Here is a 26933-nt window from a genome sequence, read left to right as displayed (position 1 = left end):
GTTTGGCAGTAAAGGTGCGCCTCAGGGTGTGTCTTTACCCTGTGAGTGTTCAGATAGGAACAAGTGTTTCCAGAGTGACACTACAGAGCTAAAACCGTACGGGCATTGAGACATGTACTGTTGCGTCACAAGGAGTCAGCAGCATTATTTGTCTGGCATGTTATGCACCTGCTTTTCAGGACTCTGAATGGGAGGGGCTTGTCTGTCACTGCACTATTAACACACACACACACACACACACACACACACACACACACACACACACACACACACACACATATTTATTTTTTCCACTGTTATGGCTCTTTTAATAACATTTTCTGGACAAGCACTGTATTTAATACAGTTACACCCTGGGTGTGTGTGTGGGTGATCAGTGAGATCATTTTGCAACGTCATAACTTAAGGAAACTTAGAACGCTATACACAATGTTACAATAACAGATATAAAAAGCAACAGGTCAAACCTGTTTTAGACTGAATACAAAATGGATTTGTGTCACAAAAAACACAAAGAGGTCAGCCTGTCAGTCGGAGGATTTATTAACTAAACAAAATGATAAATGAGGAAAAAGATAAACTATGCTGGCTATGAGCATGTAAACAAAGGAATCCTCAATTTTATCCTTCATATCCTGGTAACCAAGAGTTGTGTCAATGATTTATTAACATCAAAACAATAATTAATTAATCCCCTTATAAGCACACCATGTTTGTAAGTAGTACTAAACAGATTTGATGCTGTACCAGCTTGAGATTTCTGTAAATAAGATAAACTTACAGACAGAAGAATAATAGGTGTAGTTCTCTATGGGTGCACCAGGGGGAGCATAAGATAAGATAACCACAACCCAGGTATTCATTTCTGTTAGAGTGTTGGGGGGGAAGTCAGTGATGGCAGAGCTGATCCAGAAGAACCAGAAGAACCAGAAGAAAAGAAAGTTTTAATATTATGATCCTATTTATTTTAGCACAGGTGATACAGACTCTATGCATACTCTCCTCCAATCACACGCACACATTTGCCTGCTGAAATTTGCATAAATGTAGCCAGCCAATCAAGACATGTCTTCCCAAGTATATGTGGAACCCACATATGGAGACATATGATGATGCCTCTTCAGCCAGCAGAATAGAAGCTACAGGACCCCTAGGTAAGGGTTTGGCAACTTTTACTATCAAAAGAGCCCGTTTTTACTACAAATAATAACTAAAAAAAAAAACCTCTGTCTGGAGCCAAAGAACATATTTGAACCCTATAATGAAGGAAACACATCCTACTAAGACTAAATTAGCCAATCAAAACTAGTAATAGGTCCAAATAAGCATTTGATAACATGTTTTACTCCAAGCTTGTTACTCTGCAGTGGGCTATTTATGATTATTTGGGACTTAAACTCTGTAAAGTTGGCGGTGAAAGTAAATGAAGCTGTCCACACACGATTAAATTCTCTCTTCTCCTCTGGGACTTTTACTTTTTTTTGTTTGGAACCTACTGGTAACCCACCTAGGGAGATTTGAGAATAGCCACCACTCTTGTGGTTTGGCAAAATTTGGAGGCAAAGGTGCCAGACCTTAAATGGCTGAAGCACATTTTGGTTGAGAAAATCTTTATTATCATTATTATTATTATTATTAATTTGGTGCATAGGGGCAGAATTTCTTCAGGCCCACAACAATGATGAAATTAAAATTAGAGTGTTTAAAAAAAAACAAAAAAACCGTCATTGATTCCCAAATAATTTCTTTGTCAAAGCCACTAGAGAAGGGCTATAGTGCCGCATATGGTTTCAGAACTGCAGGTTGCCTACCCCTATCCTAGGGAGATGTCTCCATCTGTGCTAACAGATGTAGGTTGCCTCCTTATATACTGTGGGCGCCACACAATTCAGGTAGGTATGTACTGATTGGCCGACTCCTTTATGGGAATTTCAGTGGGTGAATCCATAGGGTCCGGGAGAGGGCGGACCCTGTGTGAGACAGAATAGTCACACTCTACATCATCCGTTGTATGGATCTAAAATGGTCGCTGTTGGTGTGATTTGTATGACAGACTTATGTAAATGTAGACCAGTGGTTCTCACCTCTCTGAGTTGCAACACCCCAGAATAATCAGGTTCGTGTTTGAAGAACTTCCAGCCAGGGGCATAAATATAGACAGTGCAGGCAGTATGGTTGGACTGGGTCCCGTCCCCTTAAAAATCGTGTGATTTTCTATATATGCCCTCAAAAAAGCAAACCTATCTCCATTATGGTTTTCTGTTTTTGTAAAATAGTATCAATCTATAACAAAATGATATGCTTATTCTACATTTAACTATAAAAAACTATTTAGTTAAATCAATAATTTCCTATTTTCTTCTGAAGTTTTGTCATGTACAGATGTGTAATGATGACTGCTGGGTAACATGTATATTGATGTTGTCCAATGTCAAGTCTCTGTTTAATCATGAAACGAGACGATTTACAGTAGCCACTTTCGGGGCACATCTGCAAGCAGATATAACATAAAAGTGGCAGTAAGACACTGTTGGTAAGATATATATGTATATGCCCAAAACTCTTGACCCTATGTGCCTCCATCGCTGTCCTCATGGCATGGATCTCTCTGCAACATTCCTGAACCAAACAGTAGGGACATGACATCAGCCCAGTCTAACTGTTTGGACCACACTTTTTACAAGCTAGTGAACAACATGAAAGCAACTGCTGTCTCTCAAACACATTCAATGAAATCTTTCCTGAGGTGAACTACAGTATTTCACTGGTACAGGCAATGTCATGTAAAAACCATTTCCCAGTCTAACAATATTTTATTTTATTTTTAATATGACATTTTATGTTTTTCTCCACAACCAGCTCGCAACCCCTGGAAATAATCCCGCGACCCCCTTTGGTGTTGGAGCCCCTGATATGCAGTATTTTGGTACCAAATACACAGAGCGATAGAGAAGGAAGAGATTCCCATTAGAGCTTTGGCTCCACACAGTGGAGGCTGTTTGTAACTTCTAACAGTAGGTCATTTTCTGCCTTTGTGCAGTTTGGGAGATGTTCACATATGAGCAGGGGCGCTGCCAGGAATTTTGGGCCCCATGAAAAAAAAAAATATTACATTGGGGCCCCCCTGCACAGCTGTTGTCACCACATATCTAGGACCTATCTAGAGCAGATTTTTTTTTAACTTAGCTGCACATATATGCCAACAAGAAAATAAAGTTGAAATGGAATATGGAATTAAAAGGCCTCATGGAGGTGCTACAAGACAGATCAAGTGATCACTAAATCAATAGGTTTTGAGGTTTGAAATATGGTCATAAGTGACATCAAATGAAAAGGTAGGTATAAATAAGAATGATGCTAATTGGCATGTCATTCAACACAATGTTGCTCACCTTCACTGGGACAGGGAGGGGTAAAGTTATGGGCAGACAGGGACGCTGCTTCTGACAGATATCTGTTGTTGAGTCTGGTAAAAGGGGCAGGGACAACTGATTTAATATGAATATCTTGCTAAACATTTACCTGCACTGATTAAATATAGGTTAAAAGGAGTGAAATGTAGGCTAACATTAGTGTGTAGCTAGCTTATTTCACTATGGACATTAAGCTAACAGGTTCATTTCTACCACTCACAGACTAATTTATAGGCTACCCACCTTTTTTGGAGAAAAACTGGGTCACATATTGACACCCTTTCTTTTGCCTCTCCTCTCTTTCCTTTCTTAATTTCCCTTTTTCTTCAGTACTAGGTAGCATGGTGATGACTGTAGCTTTCTAGGGCAACTGCTAACTGCTACAAGGCACATCACCTTCAGTGCACTCATGCAGGACCAAACCATTTCATGCAGATACAGGGGGGTGGTCAGTCAGTATGGATGTTTACTTTTTTTCAATCGGGATATTTAACTTTTACTGCTAAAAACAAGTAAAAACGAAGAGATCATTAAATCTATTACTATGTGAAAAAAAAAATCTTAATGATGATGGTTTGATAATGTTATATTAATTTTTTACCTATTTTGGGGCCCCTGACTGGAATTGTCCTAACTTTTACCCCTACATGGTGCCACTGCATATGAGTGTACAGATATGAGTGGTGTCAATCTTCTATTCTAACTCTTGGCACAAGTGTGAATAAGTGTATTTCTCTCAAAATATTTAACTTTTCCCTTAAAAAGCTCTAAAGTTTGGAGAAAATGTAAATGAGTGAGTGCTTCTGTGCCGACAAACAACAGACCGGGAAGCACCTGTGCCTGAAACAGAGCAAGTCTGAATGTTTTAATACCCAATGGTCACTTTGAGCCATATTTTAACGTATGATGCCCCCCCACTGAGTCTTTTGAACACATTTCATCACATTATCCATCAATCAGCTTTGATGAGTCTGATGTCCTGCTGGCTTCATGTACCATAGCACAGTGTTATGCAACCAGAGTATAACTGACTTTATGGCCTGTAATCCCCTCTCCCCATATTTTCGCTTTCTATCTATCCAATCCTCGTTTAATCTCTATTTTACATAAATTAGTATAAAATATGGTCAGCTCTGTCATGTTTTGTAAAGCTCCCTTGGTCATGTCATTTTATTGTTCTCATTTTGTATATTTATTTCCTGTTTTATTTTATTACTCACCTCTCCTCTCGTTTCAGATCCTCACTTCCTGCCCTCATGTGTTACCTGCTTCTGTGATTGGCTTCACTGCCCTGATGTGTTTCACCTGTGCCCAATTATCCCTGCGCCCCTGTGTATGTAGTCTATGTGCTCCCTGTTCCCTGTGCTAGTTCCTCTTTGTATCTTGTGTCAAGTGTTCCAGCATCTCCATCTACCAGTCTTGTCAGTTTTGATATATATAATATGGCATTAAATTGTGCAAGGTTTTGAGTATATTGTATTTGAATATTTCTAAAACTATATGATACATTTTGCCCCATGAGGATCCATCCATCCATCTATTTTCATCCTCTTATCCAGGGCTGGGTCGCTGGGGCAGCAGGCCAAGCAAAGCACCCCAGACGTCCCTTTCCCCAGCGATGCCTTCCAGCTCCCCAAGGCATTCCCAGGCCAGACGAGATATGTAATTCCTATGAGAGATATTAAAATATTTTCACTGCTGTCCCACTGATACATTTATAGAATAATCGAGGCATAATATAGAGCAAAACACGTGGCACCAGCAAAAAAAGCTTGCATCCTGATTCACATGCATGTCTGATATTTCCGTGTGTGCCTGCTGTAATCTTTTTTTTTATGATTGTGTGTGCATAATGCCTCCTCAGTATTTGTTTTTAAGGCAATACTTCTGTAGTCCTTTTTTATGCTTAGTCACATCTGCTCTCATCTTACGATCGTCATGGGCTTGCTTGTGTGTGTTCTATACACAGCATTAATTAGCTGAGAAACAATCGCACCACAAGGTCCATTTAGTGGCTGTTCTGGAGCTTTTGTTTGTATTACATGATCATCATGAGCAGATGGAAGTATGGCTTTGATTCTTTGGTATTAAGTCTTTCCTCTACCGCTGTTTCCAAGGTCAATGATGAACTTTAAATCCTCAGCTTTTAAGCCAACGTGGAGGTCAAGTCCTTAATGGATCATGTGACTGCTTGTATGTGAAAGGAGTCGCTCATTTCAGCATCTTTCTGCCCATTGTTGTGGTTGTAAGGCTGCACCTTTACTGTTTGGGTTCACTCTCGGCCACAGCAGGGGACTGCAGATAAAGATCTGGAACATTTACATCACACTGGTTTAAATAATATGTGCTGCTCTAGATGCCTAAATAAAAAATTAAGTAAAGCTTTGTCAGAAATGTTTAACTTGACACACATCTTTCAGACCCTCCATTTATTTTTTAAGACAATGTACAGTAATTATACAGTTTGATGTTTTGTGTCTAATCAAGAAACAAAATAAATATATTTGTTTGAATAAAACCTTTTCTCTTATAAAACAGGCATGCCAGAAACATACGTAAACATCTGCAAAAATAACAGCCATTCAGTGCATCAGCTGATCTCAGATTTTCTCCAAGTTACAACTGGACATTCCTTGAGTAGAAGACATCGTGTGAGATATCTATGCTCATCAGCAGACACTGTGCAAACTTGAGGTCATAGCAGAACAGAGTATTATAAGTCAGCTTGTTGCAGCCTGCGGGTGTTACACTGTATAATGGTGAAAATAGTCAAAGAGAAATACTGTTCATTGTGCTGCATAGTTCATGCACTATGCATACAGACTCCAGTAAATGATGTTGAAGAGCAGGTAGGCCAGGGGAAATATAACTCTGGAGTAGGAGTCGATCATGTAGCTGTTGCTCCTAATGAAGCTGAGGTTTTGTTTTAAAGGGTGCTTGCGGCGCAGCCTGGTTCCTTCTGTGGGTCCGGAGACAGTAGAGTTTCGAGACTGGGTGTTCCTCTCTGTGTTTGGGGTGCTGGAGACCTCTGGCAAAGAAGTCAGGTCAATCTCATTGTCATGGAAACAGCCATCGAACGCCATAGCTTGCGTGGCGTTGAAAGAGCTGGGGATCTGCAGCGATGGAGGCAGAAGAGGAAGGTTTGGCCGTCCAGATGGTGGGAAATAATTTTCAGCGGGGTCAAACATGTCACATGATGATTTGGGAAGATATTCTAGGCCACAAAAATATGAATTACCTTTGCCCTCTTGAGCTTCTTCATCTCCTCCACTGTGGTGAAATAGTTGACAGCGGCATACTCAATGACAGACAGGAAGACAAACAGGAAGCTTGCCCACAAGTAGATGTCTACGGCTTTGACGTAAGACACCTGCGGCATAGAGGCTGAGACACCGGTGATGATGGTGGACATTGTCAGAACCGTGGTGATGCCTGGATACAGAAAGCACCAGTACAACTCATCAATAATCATTTTTTGGGCATTTTTGCCTTTATAGATAGGACAGTTAAGTGTGAAGGGGGGAGAGAGAGAGAGGGGAAATGACATGCAGCAAGGGGCCACAGGCTGGAGTCGAGCCTGGGCCGCTGCGGCAACAGCCTTGTAAATGGGGCGCCTGCTCTATCCACTAAGCCACCGACGCCCCATAAAATAGGTTTTTCAACATTTTTACAACTACAAAAATCTAACCTAACCTCAGCTACAAAAAAGCTCTAAGGAATAAGCTCTACGTCTTTACTTTCCTCAAACCATATCTAACCATGAGGGGCATAACAAAGTGCTGGTATTTGACACCCTGGGAAAGAGAAAAAACTAAATTTTTGTATTAATTTTGGATAAAAATATAGGTCACATGTATTTTTTTGATAAATCTGTCAACACGTGTTAAAAGCCATATTAGCACGTAGTCTCAGTACCCAGAGAAACACGGGCAGGTACGGCCCTCCTGTCAATCCAGAAAGACACCCAGGACAGCATCACCATCAGCATGGTGGGAAAGTACGTCTGAAGCATGAAGAAGAAGATATGCCTCCTGAGAATGAAGTTTATGTAGAGCCGATTGTACCAACCTGAAACAGAGATAAATGGACAGAGAGTGGAGCAGGTAGGGTGGGGAGCAGGGCATAATAACAGCCAGGGGCAGCAGAGGACAAGACAAGCACTGCGGAAATACATCTGCACAGGATTGTGTGAGCTGAGAGTCTAAGAAAGTACAAGATGGACCAATTGGGAGAACCTAGAACTCAGATGAGGTAGTGATTATTTTGTGGGCCAGATCTGTCTAGAGCTGAAGTTATATAACAACCTCTTGGAGCGGATAGGTCCCTACAAGATTATTTCATACTGAGAAGAAAATCTCTTTTGCCCCCTTTTTCTCTTTCTTTCTCACAGAAAATGTGACAGTCGAAGCAGGCAGGGTTTCAAAAAGTGGGTTTAGCAGTCAGTCATACAACTCTAAAATGCTTAAATACTGAAGTATCCCACAGAAGCAATATTACATAATATTTTATATTACTTTTAATATGAGGGCACATGATTATTTCTTATTTTGAAAATGAGAAAACTGTAGTCATTTTAAAAAAGAGCTTAAAAAGCTGAACCTCGTAATTTTTTTTGGAGAAGCTGTGTCAATATTTTTAGGCTGCACCTGATTCTGGTGCGTATCAGCCCATTAAGATGCTATTATCTGTGGTTTTTAGCCTAATAAATGTCTATTTGCATATTAAATGCTGTGAAACAGTTGCAACTGTGTTAGATTTCACTTTGACTTTAATCAGTATTAGGCACAAAACGACATGCTTAGATTAAGGAAAACATAGCCTGTCAACGCTGACTTTTGGTTTCACATGGGACACAAACTCTGTAATCCTGTGTGAAAGTCCTGTGTTTGCTTTACCTATCTACCACACCTTCCCATCTCGACTTTCTCACTCTTCATACTACGTCACATGACTTCTTCCATTGCTCCTGTCATAATTACTATGTCCACAAGAGTTTGCCGCCTAACAATAAATGTTAACAGCCATTTTAGGGCCTGATAATGACCCTTTGGACCTAATAGTAGGTTTGGCAGGCCCGTTCTAACCCATTTCCATGAGGCTTAAAACCACAGATGACAGCCCCTTAATGGTCTTATAACAGATAAACTAGCTGTCTCAGTCACAAAACATTAAATACACAGTATTGTAGCACTGTTTTTTATAATATAGTAGATACACAGAGGGTCTTTCCCTGTTTTGCCATAGGCTACATAGCACATACACAACGCTTTCTCTGCAGTGGAATGAAATAGTTTGACATTTTGGCACTTACATTTATTCCTCTTTTCAGTGAGAATTAGATAACAGGAAGCTGCAGAAGGCAGCCAGTTAATTTAGCTTAGCATAAAGACTGGAAATTGGGAAAAATAACAGCTAGCCTGGCTCTGTAAGTAGGTAACACAAATATGGTGTTCATTAGTGAGCTTTGTGAGCGTTATCTTGAATTGACTGAGGCAGGCAAGCTGTTTCCCCCAAGTCCAGAGAAACACCAGGCAGTGAAGCCAATTTTACATTGTGGCCAGTCATGAAAATACAACTTCAGGGTTTGTCATATGATGCCACTGGACTTTTTTTCACAGACTTACTTTGCGAAAGAGACATCTGTAAATCAGTGTATACATTTTTTAGAGTGTCACAACTCCCTCGAAAGGACTTGTTTCACTACGGAGGTTTGGTCCTATAACATTTGAAAAATCCAGAGGAGCCACATGATTACATCAAATTTATCCCTATTCAAGTTAGCAGAGGGCTATACCAGAAGTTAGCCTCTTGGCTGGCAGAAGTTAACTGCTCAGCCACACTTGGCTGCAGTGAGTTTCTAATGCACTTACTCTATGGGCCCCACAATATTCAAGATCCAGGTAATTTCATACCATGGAAATTGAGCTTTTTTGGCTTAATGCACCAATGAGCAACTTTCATAAAAATGGACAGGGGCCTGCCCTCATCGCTGTATCCATTTCTTTAATCCATCCATGGTTTCACCCTGCTTCTGCCCGTTATGCTAAGCTAAGCTAACCAGCTCCTGCCTGTAGCTTTATATTGGGAGAACAGAGTCAGTCAAAGTCAGTTAATTTAGCTGGAGGAGCTCTGAAAAGGCAGGTTTTGTTTCGTCTGTTTATTTATTTATCTATTCTTGCACACATGAATCTGAGGCCAAAACAAACTAGTCATCATCACACTGTTCTCACTGTTTGCTGCAGGTGTGAATGTGAAGAAACATAATACTGTACAGAGGGATAAACATCTGAAACTCTCCCTTTTTAGAAGAACAGTAGGAGTTTTTGTTGCAGACATTGTATTAAGTTAAAATAAGGAGCTCTCTGGTTGTTCCCAATCTGGGTACAACTCAGAGGGGCCCTCAAAGCTCTAACCTCACATACCAGTACTGCTGTAGAAGGCAAGCCCAAAGGAAGGCTGGAAGTCTTCAATAAAAAACTGAGAGAGCACGATCTCATCAGTCCTTAATGAATCGTTCCCATTCTTCCAGTAGAGCATTAGGTCGTTCTCATTGTAAGCATCTTCAAGAGAGAAGAGAAGGAGGGAAAGGGATTGTGACTCCTTCACATATTACCTCCCTTAAAAGAGCCATGGATGTTTTTCTCAGGGAAGAGGAGGGAGCACACATAAATGGGCCTCCTGGCTCTCCTCTGAGATCAGGATCCATGATTTATCCATGTAATAATTTAAGACTGATAGCGAGAGATAAAGAGGCCAGAAAGACAAAAGATTTCCCACAAAGCAAGTAATCCCGACTCATTTCTGACCAAATTTAAGTTCAGAGCAGCAGAACAGAATGAAAAACAGAATCCCTTGTAAATCCTACATCAGAAAAGCAGACATTTATAATGGACAGAGATTGACCTGATTGAGGATTATGACTTATTTAGTCTGTGCAAAAAGAAGATGGCGGTGGTTACTGTGTGTTGATGAAGTATGAGTATGGTAATGCACTGTCAGCTATACACAGTGTGTTTCTGTCCCATTAGTGCAGCGCTTAAAGATATCTAAGAGTGCTTTTTACCAGCAATACGGATACTGTTTAATAATTCACTTAGTGCTGCATTATCACTAGTCAGCAAAACATGTCCAGCAAGCACTATGTAAAGTACTTTTTTTGTTCTTTTCAAATTTAATGCAATAAAATAGATGTAAATCCTCTAAAAAGTGCTCTGGGTATCCTATCAGGTATTTGCAACGAGAAATATCCAAACTGTAGTGTGATACTCACAGCTCTCCAGCTCCAGAGAGCAATTCTGTGTGTCCAGAGGGAAACTACTGAAGTCCATTGAGCAAAGAGCAGTCACAGTGATCCTAAAACACAGCTTACAGTTAAAGAAACACCCATAAATCATAGCAATTCAGCCTCAGCAGCTGTGTTCAGAGAAAATGTTAGAGGCTACTTGAATTGAGCTGCACACATTCACCTCAGTCAACCACAGTAAGATGTCAGAAATGGCACAAAACATAACTACAGGACTGATTTTTAACAGTCATGGTGGTGGATGGTGACATGAACTGATCATTCACTAACTGGGTCTGTGCCTATAGGCTCTTTGGCTGCAGCAAGCCATTAGTGATGACACCATGTTGTTGACATCTGTGGCTGAAATGGATATGATGAAAGTGGTCTGAAAGCTTCTCATATTCCTTTCAGGCTCTGCAGGCTAAACCTTTCATTAATAATCCATTGCATTGTTTTATATTTCGATTAACCTTCTTTTAAAAACTCATACTTAAATCATGATTTAAATTAGATTTATATGCACAGGTACGGTTGAAATGAGACAATGTAACCTGTGAAAGTAGATATGACATATTCTACCTCTTACAAATATACAGCTGAATTAAATGAAATAAAACTCACCCTTGGTCATTTCAACATAACCAGGGGATTTGCTGTTACAGAGTTTACAGCTCAGTTCTACTTTCGCTCCTGTTATGCAACATGTTAACACATCACAGACATACATAATGATGTCTTTACAACTGGTGACTGAAGAAAAACATGTGGGAAGTAATAAGGCAGGGACTCCACAAAAACTTGGTGTGTCACTCGGATGAGTGTGGTTTTGCAGGATGCAGCAATCCACACTTTGGCCGGCTCTGTGACCGTCTCAGTACAGGTTCATACTTTACATAATAACCTGCGTGCACCTTTGTAAAAATTAGGAAGAAATCCTGAATTATTTTTGTTTGATTAAAATGAGAAGTTGGACTGAGAGTCAAAGTATAGTTTAGTTTTTGTTTCTAAAATTACATTTCTAAAATTAGGTGACCTAAATTTAATAACACAACACAATATGGCATACAGAATATATTATTCATGGTTCCATACCTTGGTATCTATTAATGCAAGATACTACAGTGAAGAATTCAGAATACAGACCCCCAGCTTAGTAGATTTTAGCTGTTGGACATAATTTAGTACATCTAAATGTCATTATATTTTAGCACTATTTAGTTTAATATATCTTCTATTATGAAGTCATAGTGATCAATCTGAGAATTTATCAGCAGTCAGGTAACGTTAGTTGCAGCTGCAGCCATGCCGGCAGTGCAAGAACAAAAATCTAAGTGGATCTTCTTAAATCGATCATCACAAAAAAAAAGAAATCATTTGTGTTTGAAGTTATAGGTAGGCGTGAGGTCTGTTAAAGATTTAATTTTGGGGTTAAGGCAAATATTAGCTTAATGAACAACTTTTTAGGTCACGGTCTTGCTAGCATGTCCATAAAGTGGGTGACGACACAATGTGAGCCAACGAGGATACGCATCAGACACACCACACTCTGTCTGCGGGACATAAGGCACTGGCCATGGTGGAAATACCAAGTCTTTTGGGGAGTCCTGTAAAGTCAAATTCAATGTGCCATTATCCTGCAGTTACCATTTGTGGCCATAGTGGACGTTGTTGCTGTTCAGAAAAAGTTGGTCTCGCTTCCTACCTTGATGGTAATGTCTGTATGAGCAACATGAAAAATATTTTCTTTTTTACCTGACACTGTAGAGGATATTGCCATCAGGAAAAACCCTCAACATGATGTTCTCCATTGTTGTGTCATGGATAAAAGAACGCTTAGAGTGGACAAAGAACACGTCTGGAACCCAAATCTTCTTCACAAGACGTGCATCGAAGGTGCGACTCTTGTTGCTGCTGGAGGGGAAGGCCAGGCGGTCGTCCTGCCAGTAATGCCTCAGGTACAAAGTCATGGTGAAGTCCTGGAAACAGAACAAGAAACACTGGTGCTCAGGCCCAGCAGAGAAAAGGAAACACTGTATCCTAGCTGAACTAATTGCAGGAATCCGAGAGACACGTACCATGTTGACTTCAGATATACTGTCAATGCTCTCCACCTGGACATCGATGCCGACAGGGATAGCCGAACCTGCAGAAGTCAAACAATGTAATGGATCAGTGTGAAGCAACAGTTGGATTACATCCTGCATAAATCATCTGTCTGCACATCCGCCAGAGATTATTTATGTGTAAATCCCACTGCTGAGCTATACGACATAAGCTACATCTTACACACTGCAGAGACCAAAGATTGGATGACAGTGATGTGCCTGATATCATGCTGGTTCTTAAGCATGACTCAGCTGACAGCTGCATTCATATCTTTTAATGCCGCCTGCATAGCTATAACATCACTGCATCAGTTACACACAGCAAACAGATAATGGTTTATACACAACGCCTTGGGTGAAGCAGTAATCCTTATCATCATCTCTACAAATGTTTTGCTCACACGGGAAGCACAAATAAGATGCAACAAAATACTTAAAGGGTTTATGGATATCTCGCTGTTGTAATCAGCATTTCAATTTCTGGATGAACCAAACAGTGTTATGAAATATCACACTGGGCACTTCAATTTCAGACAGCTACAAAAATTATATGAGAAAATAATTCTGTCGCTACATCACTTTATAAAAACATATAGATTTAGGCCTATTTCAGTGGCATAGTTTTGGTTCACTACAACAAGCTACATGAATATAAATACCCCTTGTGTTACGTAGACCAACAAAACATTCATTCATTCATTCAGTTCTTCATTAGTTTATCTTCTTTAACTTCTTATTTCAGTAAGAGTCTGAAGCCAATCCCAGCATGCACAGAGACAAAAACAATCACTAGCAATCCTGTCAGTGGGCTTTGTCGCAGCCCAATCTGTACCAGAAACCAGATTTGTTCTGCACATGTGCAAAGATGGTTGGGTTCAGGCACTGACCTCAACTGGTTAGGGTCAGGACAGCCCATTGGTTAGGGAATAGGCCATGAACAAGTTGTTAAATCAGCTAAACATTTGTTCTGTGAACTCTACTCCACTAACAAATATAAAAAAGAAAAAGGGTTTCAAGATTAGTCATACTGCTCAAGCAAAAATTCCCACCTTACCCATGTTATGTAACATCAGAAATTTTTTGCTTCTATTGTAGGTGGCAGGAGTGAAATTAGTCATCGTCAACATTTGTTGTGGTTGTGGTTGTGGTTGTGTTGTGGTTTCAAAATGATGAAAAGGACAGTGGGAGAACAATTAGATACACAATTGGATGTAGGCTCTACAAGATGATTTTTTTTCCCCCTTGGCAATTATCATGTTTTTCCCAAATGATGTACACATTTTCAGGCATTCTTTTATCTCAAATGGCTGGGGAAAATAGTGCATATAGCTGCTGTGAATGGGAGAAAAGTCTCCCTTGGGTAACACGCCCCCAGCTCCGCCCCTGCTGTGTCATACACACACGCAATCCACACAAACTTAAAATATTATGAGCAATACTAAGGCTGCTGGAAATTTCAAAGCCTTAGGGTGATGGTTTGGATTTTTTGAAGTAGGGTTGTATGGGGTAATATCCGTGGTCAGTGTGTTGCCTATGGCAGTTGGCGTGCTCCCAGTTTGGAGAGGCGGGCAGGACTGCTGACATGGAGGCTAGGCAATGATGAGGTCAGCAATAAAATATACTGTAGCCCTCCAAAAGGGATCTTACCTGGGATGGTCAGTGTCAGTTTGGGTGTACACTATATTGTAAGTATATGCACAGTTCACATGTACAGAAGGGTTCAGAGCCATAAAACAAACTAATGATCTTCATAGCTATACATGGCTGTGTCACCTGTGTAACCAGCCCATTATGAACCAGTGCAACAGAGAGGTTCACTTGGACATCTGCAGGCGCAGCAGTTTACATACATATACCCAAGAAACTAAAATGTCACAATAAATATCACCATATTGTACTATGACATAAATATCCATTGTAGTACATAGCTATTCCTTCTGTTATTGTCCAGTGGCAGAATGCTGTAAACGTATGATGTGTACCATAAACACTTTGTTCTCTCTGTGCCATTATCTAATGAAGGTACGATTACAGTAGGGTAGTGAAGTGTGAGGGATTATATTGGGCAGGTAGGATCCTGGTGGTAAAGACCCAGTGGTGCAGTGGAGGATATACACAGGTATATAGGCTAACCACCTCTTGTTCCTGCCGAATACAATATACCCACCTATCAGCCAAAAAGTCAATAGAGTATACTGTATAGAAGAGTATAGACTTCCTACTGGGCAACCTACCCATCTACCTATAGTACACGCACCTCGTCAACTACCACTACACCAATGTAAAGGTTTGTTCCTTTTTTACAATATTAGTTATCTGAGGTTTTTGATGGGCATGTCCAGTACCAACAAAGAGCAACTGCAGTGAGAAGCCAAAGGTACAAGACTGTAAACGCAAATTTGTGGGACTACAAGGAGCAAGGCAGTACGTTACAATCCAACACATTTGTTTTTGCTTGTGCCGGAATTACCCATGATTCAGTTGGTGGAAAAAGTCAACTCAAGGACAGTCAGTTAATTGGCTCAGTTGAGTTTAGGAGGAGAAAAATCTTTTGCTCTAAGAGTCTTCAAAATATCTGGAAGTAAGTCAACCCTTCACCTTCATTAACTATCAATTTAAATGAAATGTGATGTTAGACAAGTAAAGGTTTTCACAAAGCAAATAACTGATAGCAGATTTATTTCCTGGTGTACATCTAAAGCTAGAATGAGAGGAGCTTTTAGAGTTCAAAAATGTGTAAAAAGAAAAGCAATCAGTACACACACCTGTACACAAGGAACAAAGGGTTTCACAAAACGCACAATCCAACCACCCACACTTGGCTAATTTTGTAAGACCTTATTGTCTGCAGAGAAAACATGATGACAAATGAGTTGACACAGTGACACCACCATACAGGAATTCTGTTACGGTCACAAGACAACAACCTGGCAATGTATGCCTGTTTTTCGCACAGGAATGCATATTTGTCTTTAAAAACTGATCATTTGATACAACTGCTCTTACCAACACGTAACTAAACAGCAGGTAAGAGCCATGACTCTTTGGAGGCTTGTCCCCAGAAAGGACTGCTATTTGATTTAATGTTTTAACCTCTGAGGCAGTATTAAACAAAACATCCAATGACAGGACTTAGACAGCCACTCAGCCATACTGAACGTGCATATTTGTCTGATTGTAAATAAATGAATGTTTGAGTTTAATTCAAGGTGACATTAAAAACTAGAACATGCAGTTTCTGAAGCACCGGAAAAACATTCTAGTTAGGTATTGTTTGTTGAATGTCCTCTAACATCAGGCGCTTCCTTTCCCCGCCACAGAATTAGGTTCGCAGTTCAGATTATCTTCTCTGTACTACTGTCTGTAGTCATTGTCTCACACAGCAGACAATCTAGGTCACTAAGGGTTTTTTTTTTTGGGAGGCCTAATACCAAAGACAGCACAGTAACCTACATTAACCTTACTGAGTTGCCAGGAAAACACATGGTTATTAAACATGACAAAATTATAGACAGTAAATAGGGTTTTCTGTCTTACCTCCAAAGCCAGGCCGCATGGCAAAGTCATGGTCTTCAATCCGAAGCAGCTGCTCAGATTTAATTAGCAGAGACTTGGTGCTGTCCAACTTTTTCATCTTAAGATCCACTCGTCTGAGAACCGAGGAGGACACACAACAGCTTAAACTCTTTCTCTGTCTCTGTCTGTCTCTTTCGAACACACTTGAAGCAGCACTGACATCTGGTCAAGGGAGTTAGTGATGGTTAATTGGACTTTAGCGCTCTGATTACAACTCAAAGGCCTTGGTGGAAAGGAAATGAAAGTGCTTTTAGTGATCTAACACAGTTGTAACTGGGTCAGACATATTGTGAGGCCTCTCTTGTGTCTGTTTCATGAGTTAACCTTGCACCTGGATTTTTTTCTTTGCTCTTAGAGGCCTGCCTGTCATCACCATCTTCCTAGAAATCCTCATGAAGACATTAATGTGAACCAAAATGAACTCTTTATGGATGTAAATAGGCTTTTTTCTTAATTGTCCCACTACTGAATAGGTTGAATAAGTCTGAATATCATTTGCCAGTCTTAAAAAAAGCACACATCATACATTCATAACCATATTTGTGATGCTATTTTACAGAAGCAGACAGAAAGGCCTCCCATAAAGCTACAAAATGTAGATACCAGGAGTCAAAAAGTAATTCTAAACAGCAAAAGCAGCTTCACAAATAGAACAAATCAAGTAGTTATACTGTACTAAAAAATTCTCCTTGGCTTACCCTCCGTGCTTCTGTTTGGTGTTCTCCCCGTACTGCTCCTTGTGTCTCCTCTTCGGGAAATGGCTGCTGTTGTAGGTGACGGGCCACAACCAGGCCAAGCACATCAGTCTAAAGGCCAGGAGGGCCACTCTCATGGTTAAGCTGGGGCTGGAAGGACGAGAGGAACCCAAACGTTCCTCCCACTGCGTCAATGTCTCGCCCAGGGAGTGCCACAGCTGTCCCTGTCCTCAACTGTCCCAGCAGCGCTCATTCTGCCCCACTACGCACACACCCAGCTACTTCTGCATTATCCTGCTGTTTCATCTCCTCTGACATGGCGAACATCAGTCAGATATCCAGTGCTTAGCTCCGGTGCACAGGCATCCCCCTGGTTGAACCACTGTGCCATCCCTCTGCTTACGTCTCCTGACACAACATGTTGCTCCGACTCCCCCACTGTCCCCACCCCTTAGATTTAAAACCAAATATCAATTTATTCCTATAATGACAAAGGAATACCATTAATTCCTCTCTAATCTTCTTATCTGTGGTTGGTGAAATCTTTCAGTAACCTACAAACTGGAGGCAGCAGAGGGCGGGGACAGGGATAATACAACCAGCAGTTTCATCATCGTTTCATTCTGACCAGATAAAAATAAAAAGCCTGTAGCCTACTTTTATACACTGCAGGATTTTCCCTCGAGTTGCACACTGCTGTGGTGGTGGGAGGAAGGATCCAATCCAGAGGAGACAGATGCAAGCATATGTCTCTGGGCCACGTCTGCAAACGTTGCACTTATGACTTCTGAGCAGTGATCATTCACAGAATTCCTAAACTGAGGCTTTGAACCGTTTTCATCTCATCTACATGTTAGAAAAAGAAATGCAGTTGTTGTCAGCACAAATCTTACTATGATGGCATGGAAAACATCATCACACAACATGGAGACAGATCATGAATAGACATGAAAGATTTCAGTTTGAATAAAGTGTGTTGACATGATAATGAACAAGTGCAAATCTGCAATAGCTGCAACCACGTATGGGCATGCATCCACAGGTTGTCCCTTTTTGCCAGTTAAAGAGCTATCCTGACCATCCTTTTATGTGACGTCCATGTCAAACTATATGTTTATGATAATGCAGTTTTTTAGCTCCTCACTGTAATGTTTGTCACTTCATCATTTCATGGTCATGGCTATCTTCTACTGATGGACACTGGGCAGCCTCACAAAAAACCAGTAGGCTGACCACATGTAATGTAGATCTGCAGCATACTGGATACGAGTATACATTCAACACGACAGATTTTAAATGTACTAATGGCCATGTGATATATATGTCACAATAAGACATAGGGAGAACGAAAAAAGTAAACTACTAAAGACTGATAGAAATTTGTAATAATTAAAGTGTCATTAAAAGTTATAAGGAAATACTATAAACTCATAGAAACACGCACATTTAATGGTACTGTAGTGAATCAAGAAAGGAATGAAAACCTGGAACAGAGAAACTCAAATCAAAACACAGACAGCGTGACTCCACTGTTGTGGCATAGTCCCTTTAATCTGGGATTAAAGTTGATTGAGGGCAGACATGAGCAATGCCATCTTAAAGAATCATGCACGTGGACCTTGGCTCTCTTGTACATGTGACCCCGCAGCTGCTGGACAGCAGGAAGCCATTCACATGCAGAGGTGACATCTCATCTTTGCCCTCTAGAGGTCATCGTCTGTCAGAATATGTTAACAACTGTGTAGTGTGTTTTTATCATGAACAGCCACATTATTGCGGATGTGTTTGTGCTTAAGTATCAAAATAAAAGCATCCTCATAGACATTGACAAACTTTTTGTTACTTCCAAATTATATAAGTTTTATCTTGAACATTACCGAAACTGAAATCACTGATACCATCACATCCATTTTCTATACTCTGTAATGCCTGTGTAAGGTCACGTGGGTCAAGTCTCTTCCAGCTGGTGCGGAAAAGAAAACATCCATATATAAACAAAAGGGTTGTTCATTCCTGTTTGAGACTTTGTTTAAGCTTGCTGAACATTAAAAATTTGCCTCAGGTTGATAGACTGAATTACGACTTATGTCACCGTGTGATGTCATTCTAAATAGAAATATCTATAGGTTTTCACAAAAGCCCTGACATCCAGACAGAGTGTAGATGATTGTCTTTTTCAGGATGTACAGGACTGTCACATTATTGTAGGAGAAACAGACAGGTCACCTTTTGACCTGTTAAACTAATTTCCTTCATCTTTTCAGCCACTCTTTCCCTCTGCTGAGCAAATCTCTGCATTTGCTGCCATTATGGTAATGGACTACACTTGTATAGCACCACTCTAGTCTTCCAACCACTTAAAGTGCTTTCACACTACATGACACATTCACACACACATTCACACAGTGGTGGTCGAGGCTACCGTACAAGGTGCCATCTCCTATTCGGTAAACATTCACACTCACACACAGATGGAGCAACCATTGCGAGCAATCTGGGGTATCTTACCGAAGGTTATTTCGACATGCAAACTGAAGGAGCCTGGGATCGAAACCACCAGTTTTCCAAATAGTGGTCAACCCGCTCTACCTCTGAGCCACAGCCACTCACATAAGGATGTGTGATTTGCAGGAGCTTCTCCTTTCAAGATAAAATTACTGAACATCTTTTAGCTAGTACGACATAAATGTGAATATAAACAGATTACAGTGGTTATTTTTGTGAACTGTTTTAGAAGAGGTGTTGTGTAGTGAAGCATTCACAAGAGGGGCTGGTTGAACATTTACCTGCCTGGTTAATTAGTCAGTGTTTCATTAGTGTTAGGAAGGATGTAAAGTGGAATCACACAGAAACAGTTCACTGCACACCGATGTGCTTTCACACACATGCGTGCCAAATACCGTTACAAGGACCAACAGCTCAACGCGGGCCGCCTGACATGGCAGAGACACACGGATTCATGATTGTGCTGCTTATTTTCTTGAAGAATTTGTTACTTGCAAACTCAAAAGGTATAGTAATACTCAATCTAATACAGTTTAATTTGCAGATAAGTGATTTATTCTCAGAGGGGAATTAAACAGATAAGATGCTTTGAAGAGTTTCTGCTTTGTGTATCTTTTGGTATCATTATCACTGGTCAGGAAAGTTTAACTTTGCATAATCAAAAGAATTTGATGGTGAAACATAAGAGTGAGATGGTTACAAGAATACAATTGTCATGCAAGGGAACATTTCCTCATAATTCTACCAAAAGATTCAATTCAGTTTGATCCAATTTCATTTAAAGCCCAGTATCACAAATCACAATTTGCCTCAGAGGGCTTTACAGCATACACATCCCTGTCTTTTGGACCCTTGTTGCAGATGAGGAAGAACTCCCCTCAAAAAAACCTTTAACACGAAAAAAAAAAAGATAGAAACCTCAGGAAGAGCAACTGAGGAGTGATCCCTCTTTCAGGACGGACAGACGTGCAATAAATGTTATGTGTACAGAACAGATCAACATAATACTATAAATAGTATTAGTGTATAGTATAAGAGCATTGCATGGATATACAGTTGATTAAATTAATATGTTACAAACAATTTTATGGCTCAGTAGTTAATGCAATGTAATGTCCGCTGAGTATGCTGAAAAATTACAGCTGTCACAGATAGCATTAGTTTGCAGTGATATTTCCTCAGCAGCAGTAAACACAGCTGCACAGTGTCCTCAGCGCAGCAGAGTGTTACCCAGCTGTGACAGCTGCACACATCTGGGGCACTGAGCACTCATTTGGGGTAAAGTGTGACTCTGACTGAAAAAAAAAACTTTATTCAAGCTCAGATGTTTATTAGACAATAAAACACAAAGTACAGAAGCTTTCTCTGTATGGACTTTGCACTTCTCTTAATGCAGTTTCTCGCTGTTTGGAAATATCAGCAACGGCCACACTAATGAAACTCGAGGATTTCTAATTATGACACATTGTCCTGTATTTGTTGTTGCAGCAGCAGGAGTGTCTTTGAGGTCACATGAAAAAGTATTGAAGGCATGAGTAGCAGCGTGACGTCATCAGAAACAAAATGATGTTTATAACTCCTGATCTGATTCTCAGATTTCAGAGTTGTTTTTGAAGTCTGTTGAGTACAGACTCAGACTAAAACACCGCAGATGTGGCTGGAAAAAGCTACAAAAAATGCCTGCAGGAATGTGTAATTATGAAGGAAAACAAGGGAAACAATGGCTGCTGTTTTTGTTATTATCATACTGTAGACTAAACTTAAAAGACAAATTCTGAAACATAAAATTACAACATGTGATACATATCTTAACATACAGTCTTTACTCACTAAATAAATAAAGAGAATATACCTTTTTGACCCTCTTATCTCAGCTGTTCATTATTTGATTTTACATTATATACATTTTACAGTGTTTTACAGGAAGAGACAAAGCTGTGATAGATGATGATGTAGCAATACTTTCATTTAGATCATTACAATTCTCTAAATGTTATAATAAAAAATGCATAAACAGTTCAGTGCTCTTGAGTCTTGACAGTAGCTTTACCATCTCAAAGCCTTATTACCAGACGCCAACGTCACCTGCATCATCCCTGAAGACTGCATCCTGCCCTGCAGCTTCAGACCCACCGGCACTGTGGTGATCCACTGGTACAAGCAGCAAATCCCCGTCCATAGCTACTACTACAACAAGGATCAGTTTGGACTCCAGAACAAACACTTCAGTGGAAGGACTTGCTTGTTCAACTCCCACATCCCTCACGGCAACGCCTCCCTGCTCCTCAGGAGGGTCAAAGTTCAAGACAAGGGCAGGTACAAATGTTACACGAGCACACGAAAGGGCAACCAGGAGATCTTTGTGAACCTGGAGGTGAAAGGTCAGTATAATTTGATGGCATGAAAATCGTGCCTATTTCACTTCTCTCCCCTGTTGTTCTTGGCTTTTGTCTTGGGTCTAAAAGTGATGAATTCAGCACTGATGAAGCTTCGAGTGGTCAAGTGTCTACATTCATAAATTACCCTCAAGGACGTGACAACAAGGTGGAACATTTAGCACTCCTTTTTTTCCCACAACTGCCCAGCAGAAAGGCTCTGAATGGCTGTAAAGCAGTTGGAAAGCAGACAGCAGCTATTAATGGTTGATTGTCATGTTATTGCACAGGAAAGAATCTGTTATATACCCAGATTCAGTTGCTGAAATAGTTTTAAAGAGCTGTTGATTAAACTTGCGCTTCAACTGAGTGTGTTTTTAAGAGCAGCAGGGACGTTTTGCTCATTATTTAAATGCTCTGGCATGAGGAGGAGAACTAGGAAAGAGCATTAATGCATTAACGAAGAGATTTATAGAATTAAAATTGTTTTGGTGCGAGTTGGCAAGTGTTGGAGATATCAGCTGTAGAGATGTCTGCCTTCTTTTGAATATCAGTGGTAATATGGTTGGCAGGGGAAGTTTGGTAAAAAGAAAATACATGAAACTGCTTGAAACAAGTTCTGTGGATTATCTTGAGTAGCTGAGTCATGATTTCTGGAAAGAGACATTGCTGTTGAGGTTTTCAAATGTAGTTTTTGGCACTTTGAGCACCAGCCAAGTACCATCTAGTTCCATTATATCGGAGAGAAGGCAGACATCTCTACAGCTATATCTAACTCCAGCACTCGGCAACTATCATCACAACAATCTAGACAGATTAACAGCACTTCAAGTAAGAGGAAAATATGTATATTTTTTTACTCTCAGGTGAAATGTCCCTTTAATTGTATATTTTAGCAGGATTTCTAACAAATCTTTACAGGAGACTAATGCCAAAAAACATCCACATAAAAAGGGTGTATAAAAGGTTTAGTTTTATTTGTGACCTGCACATGGCAAAGTCCAGTTTTCAAAATAAAAGTTAATATCTTGGTCCTACTTTTGTGCTTACAACAAGAGTCTGGATTCAGTCTGCACTAGCTTATGTCATCTTAGCTATCTGCCCTACTAACGAGGCGACCAGGGCTTTAAAATACAGCGAAAAAGCACCATCTGCAGGAGATTTGTGTGAAAGAGCAGCTAAAGGCCAACACTGTCAAAGGACTGTGTGTGAATGAAACAACAACAACAACCTGCTCACTTCAAAACACACAAGAATATAAGTGTCAGACATGTAAGGTTGTTTATTTCTGGTTGCCACAGCCACAAAATACTCACACTGTTGTCTTTTCTGCTTTTCTTCTAGCTCTCATCCAGTCAGTGAACATGGAGATGACCGATGAGATGGTCACCTGCTCCTCTCACAACATCTACCCTCTCCCTCAGGTGACATGGGCCACAGACCCCCCCTCTGCCCAGGAAGCTCTAGAAAATTCAATCATCAAAACCACAGACCACAAGGGTCTGTTCACTGTGGAGAGCACGCTGAGGATTCTGGGTAATGTCTCCAACTATACCTACTTCTGCTCTTTTATAGCGGCTGACAAGACCCAGGTGTGGACTGCCTCTGGGAAAAACCAAGGTGTGTTTCAATTACACTGTAATTTTGTGTCTGATTCTTGACAGACTAAAGCAAGACAATGTAAATGTGATATGTTTCAGAGAGTATAACACAGGAAGAAGGTCATGCACTGTCCATCCCATGCATCGCCCCGCACAGTCCCCAGAATTTCTCCCTCACCTGGACCTTCACTTCGTCCATTGAGCCCACAGTTATCTTGAGATATGACACAAAAACCAGACACACCTTTGACCTTTGGGAAGGTCAGGCTGAACTGGACCAGGACCTGCTACTTCTGGGAGACGGATCTCTTCTGCTTCACAAGCCAGACATTGAGGAGCACTCTGGGACATATACCTGCACCTTCTCAGGCCTGCAGAGCAGACACGTTGTTCAAACCCATGTAAACATCACTGTGGCATCAATAAGTGAGTATCAGTAGTAGTGGATAGTATAAATCCAAGGAGGAAAATAGAAACAGTTCACTGATAGAAGTGTGTCATGTTTGCTCTGCAGATGTGGACGAGCAGAGTGTGCAGAGGTCGTGGTGGAGCACTGCAGCTTCTGCAGCCTTATTCTTGTTCACCATCACTGTAATTCTCCTTCAATGTGCCAGGAAAAAAGGTATGCAAGATATTCACTCTAGTATTCAAGCCTGTGTGATGGAAAGTATGTGCATGTATCAGTTGTGGCTGTTAAATGTGATTCTGTGGTTCAAAGCTATAAAAAATACTTTTTTAAATTCAGTAGTATGGTCTGCTGTTAGCTTATGGTAATCATATAATGAAATAAAATCATTCAGAGAGCACAAACACTGCACCACTGCCAAAGCTGCGCTATAATCATTTAACATTTTTTGAGGTAGAAAAGTTGTTTACGAGTCAGCAAAACTGCATCTGGATCCAGATCTTCATCAACATAGTGACAGTCATGACAGCCAGTTTGAGGTGAGTCAAACTCAAGACCATTTGAGAGGATCCTGTTACTGTAGCAAAATCTGTTAGCAAAGTAATTTTGCAGGGCAGCTCGTAATTTGACTTTGTTTGCAACTACGCAAACATAATATGTTGAAAACAATACTTACAATGATTTGTAGGAGTGAAGGCAATGGTGAGCAAAGGTGTGGTGCAGTGTAGTTAGGAGGTAGTGGGGTGGTGCAATGGTTAGCATTGTCGCTAAGCAAGAGGGTTCGTGGTTCAAGTTTGCATGTTCTCGCCATGTCACCGTGGATTTTCTCTGGGTAAACCTCCTCCCACAGTCCAAAGACATGCAGGTTAATTGGTGATAATGCTTTGTTGCTGTTTAAATGCTATTTAAATGCTCTGAATGTCACACAAACTACCTTCAAGTGCTTCTAAATAGCAATATGGTGGCACTGTCTGCACCAAAACCTCATCAGTTTTCTAAGCTGATTGTCAAAATTGTAACTGAATTAAAATGAAATAAAAACTAAAGCAGTTTTGAGATATCCTGCCCACTAACAAACAAGCAAATTGGGTCATAAACAGCCTAAGTGGTGGAAACAATGCTGTCGCAAATTCAGCTGCACAATTCAATATTGACAAATTGAAAAATCTGATTATGTATTGCCCAATGTCACATGCAGTAAATTTCTTCTCTCAAATAACTCATTTTGATTTTCTCTCACTGGTGCAGCAATGGAGACCAGAAGTGCGTCACACAGATACAACGGAGTGAGTTTTGTTGTAGGTGGGATTCACAAAGGTGTGAACACCTCGGCTTCATACATAATTGAAGAACATGGAGTTGAGTGCAACAGTGCACAGCTACAGTTTGAAGCACAGGATGAAGTGACGGGCAGTACGCCAAACACAGCGGAGGACTGTGCTGTGGCTTCACCACCAGGCACTGAAATAGAACAAGAGGAAAAGCCAGTAGGACCACCTGCAGAGGGAAATGATGGGTCACAATCCAGCAGTCAAGAGAGGGATGGATTTGGAAACACTGAGCCTGGGCTTCATACATCATGAACTTAACGTGATTAAATCATCTGACCATAAGTGAGCAACACACAGTGGAGGATAATGCACGTATAAACTCCAACAGACAGACCAATCACGATTAAATAGACTGGTGTCTGTAAAATTCTTTGAGGGTGCTCCTCGTCATAATGTGATATACTGTGAACAACTATTATTATTATTATTAACATTAAGTGTAAGCTTGTTTTCCTGCCTTTAAAATAAAAAGAAACTTACTGCAAGCCTTTTTTAGTTGCGTTTTTTGTTGGTGATAATCAGGTTTTTCTACAGAAAGTAAAGATTTGCTTTCTGCTATGTGTCATCTTTATCATTCAAGGTTGTGCTGCTTTATTTCAGAGCGCATAAATATGTCTCTAAGGAGTTCCTCCCACATACTTCAGCTGTTATATTCTCCTGGAGGATGAGTGAGGAGGCTCCGGTAAGGAGATGCTCAGCTGTGTGTAGGCATCTATTATATCACTATGTTCATCAGTATACAGAAAAGCAGCAGCTTTCTTGTGTCTTGCTCTGCAGAGTGACTGATTTGTGAAGCCAGCGAAAACCACAACAGATCCGTGTGGATGACAGTTTGATTTGGATGATGAACTTATTGTTACCACAGATAATGACACAATTAAATCATCTGTACAAACATGACATTGTCCAAAGATGTCCGCCCGATGCCTACATTACACCACAGCCATATGATTACAGGCCCAGTAGCATAACAAATACTCAGCCATCTTGTTTTGTGGTTTCAAGTGGGCCTTAAGCCACTTTTCAAAGTAAACCGGTCATCTAGATAAAGCCTGCAAATAGCTGTGATGTGGGTTGTATTTACTGAAGGCTGACATCCTGCTCATTAAGATGTCTTTATGTAGATGAACCATAGGCTGACTCCAAAAACAGCTTCAGGACTGGCTCATTTTGTCATTAGTGGTCACAAGAACTGCAAGTCTTTCAATTTCAGGTGAATAAAGGTTAAGATGGGGGTCAAACTTTTGTGTCCAGGAGCAGGTGAGAAACATGGTGAGGTTCGCCTGAACAGAACACAGTGAAAGATGAACTGACAAAGCTATGGTTCTGTTTAAAAAAAAACATAACAGATCCAGATTCAACACCAAAATTTGCCTGTTGACTTTGGCCTCTTGTGATTGGGAGAGACACTTGAGACTTTTCACGCTGTGACTCAGACCTTCCAACAATTACCAGAGTTGATCGCACACCCACTCCCACAATCCGACACCAATTTCTTCTTTCTTCCATCCTTCGTGCTCCCCTCCTCCCTACTTTTTCCACGGTCTTCACGCAGAATCCCTAAATTCACTCTACACACGGTTTCAGTCTGTAGTTTTTAAAAAATGCAAACACACGCAGCAGTTCGCAGCAAATAGTGGT

General features: G+C 40.5%; 2 protein-coding genes across 2 annotated transcripts; one reads left to right on the top strand and one right to left on the bottom strand.

Annotated features, from left to right (window-relative positions):
• Nucleotides 1-5842: 5842 nt before the first annotated feature.
• Nucleotides 5843-17211, bottom strand: gabrr3a (gamma-aminobutyric acid type A receptor subunit rho3a). Its single transcript, XM_049592100.1, has 9 exons — nucleotides 17078-17211; nucleotides 16341-16453; nucleotides 12774-12841; nucleotides 12451-12674; nucleotides 10684-10766; nucleotides 9836-9973; nucleotides 7329-7481; nucleotides 6652-6845; nucleotides 5843-6526 (listed from the first exon to the last, which is right to left on the bottom strand). The coding sequence occupies exons 1-9, from the start codon at nucleotides 17209-17211 to the stop codon at nucleotides 6224-6226; spliced, it is 1410 nt and encodes a 469-aa protein (XP_049448057.1). The 3' UTR covers nucleotides 5843-6223.
• A 2740-nt stretch (nucleotides 17212-19951) lies between these two features.
• Nucleotides 19952-25766, top strand: hhla2a.1 (HERV-H LTR-associating 2a, tandem duplicate 1). Its single transcript, XM_049592182.1, has 6 exons — nucleotides 19952-20085; nucleotides 21640-21960; nucleotides 23299-23574; nucleotides 23655-23981; nucleotides 24070-24177; nucleotides 25210-25766. The coding sequence occupies exons 1-6, from the start codon at nucleotides 20013-20015 to the stop codon at nucleotides 25542-25544; spliced, it is 1440 nt and encodes a 479-aa protein (XP_049448139.1). The 5' UTR covers nucleotides 19952-20012; the 3' UTR covers nucleotides 25545-25766.
• The last annotated feature ends 1167 nt before the right edge of the window (nucleotides 25767-26933 follow it).

This window comes from Epinephelus fuscoguttatus, linkage group LG12 (genome assembly GCF_011397635.1).
Source record: "Epinephelus fuscoguttatus linkage group LG12, E.fuscoguttatus.final_Chr_v1".
Taxonomy (NCBI): domain Eukaryota; kingdom Metazoa; phylum Chordata; class Actinopteri; order Perciformes; family Serranidae; genus Epinephelus; species Epinephelus fuscoguttatus.
The sequence above is the reverse complement of the archived record's forward strand: the minus strand, read 5'-3'. Positions and strand labels throughout refer to the sequence as shown.

What these genes read in the sequence shown, in the direction of transcription:
- gabrr3a (XM_049592100.1), bottom strand. Translation starts at nt 17,211, where the DNA reads ATGAGAGTGGCCCTCCTGGCCTTTAGACTGATGTGCTTGGCCTGGTTG. An exon ending in TGCCTTCTACAGCAGTACTG is followed by an intron (nt 7,482 to 9,835) that starts GTATGTGAGGTT and finishes TCTCTGTTTCAG; the next exon opens with GTTGGTACAATCGGCTCTAC. An exon ending in ACCTGCCCGTGTTTCTCTGG is followed by an intron (nt 6,846 to 7,328) that starts GTACTGAGACTA and finishes TTCTGTATCCAG; the next exon opens with GCATCACCACGGTTCTGACA.
- hhla2a.1 (XM_049592182.1), top strand. Translation starts at nt 20,013, where the DNA reads ATGGCAGAGACACACGGATTCATGATTGTGCTGCTTATTTTCTTGAAG. An exon ending in TGCCTCTGGGAAAAACCAAG is followed by an intron (nt 23,575 to 23,654) that starts GTGTGTTTCAAT and finishes GATATGTTTCAG; the next exon opens with AGAGTATAACACAGGAAGAA. An exon ending in CATCACTGTGGCATCAATAA is followed by an intron (nt 23,982 to 24,069) that starts GTGAGTATCAGT and finishes TTTGCTCTGCAG; the next exon opens with ATGTGGACGAGCAGAGTGTG.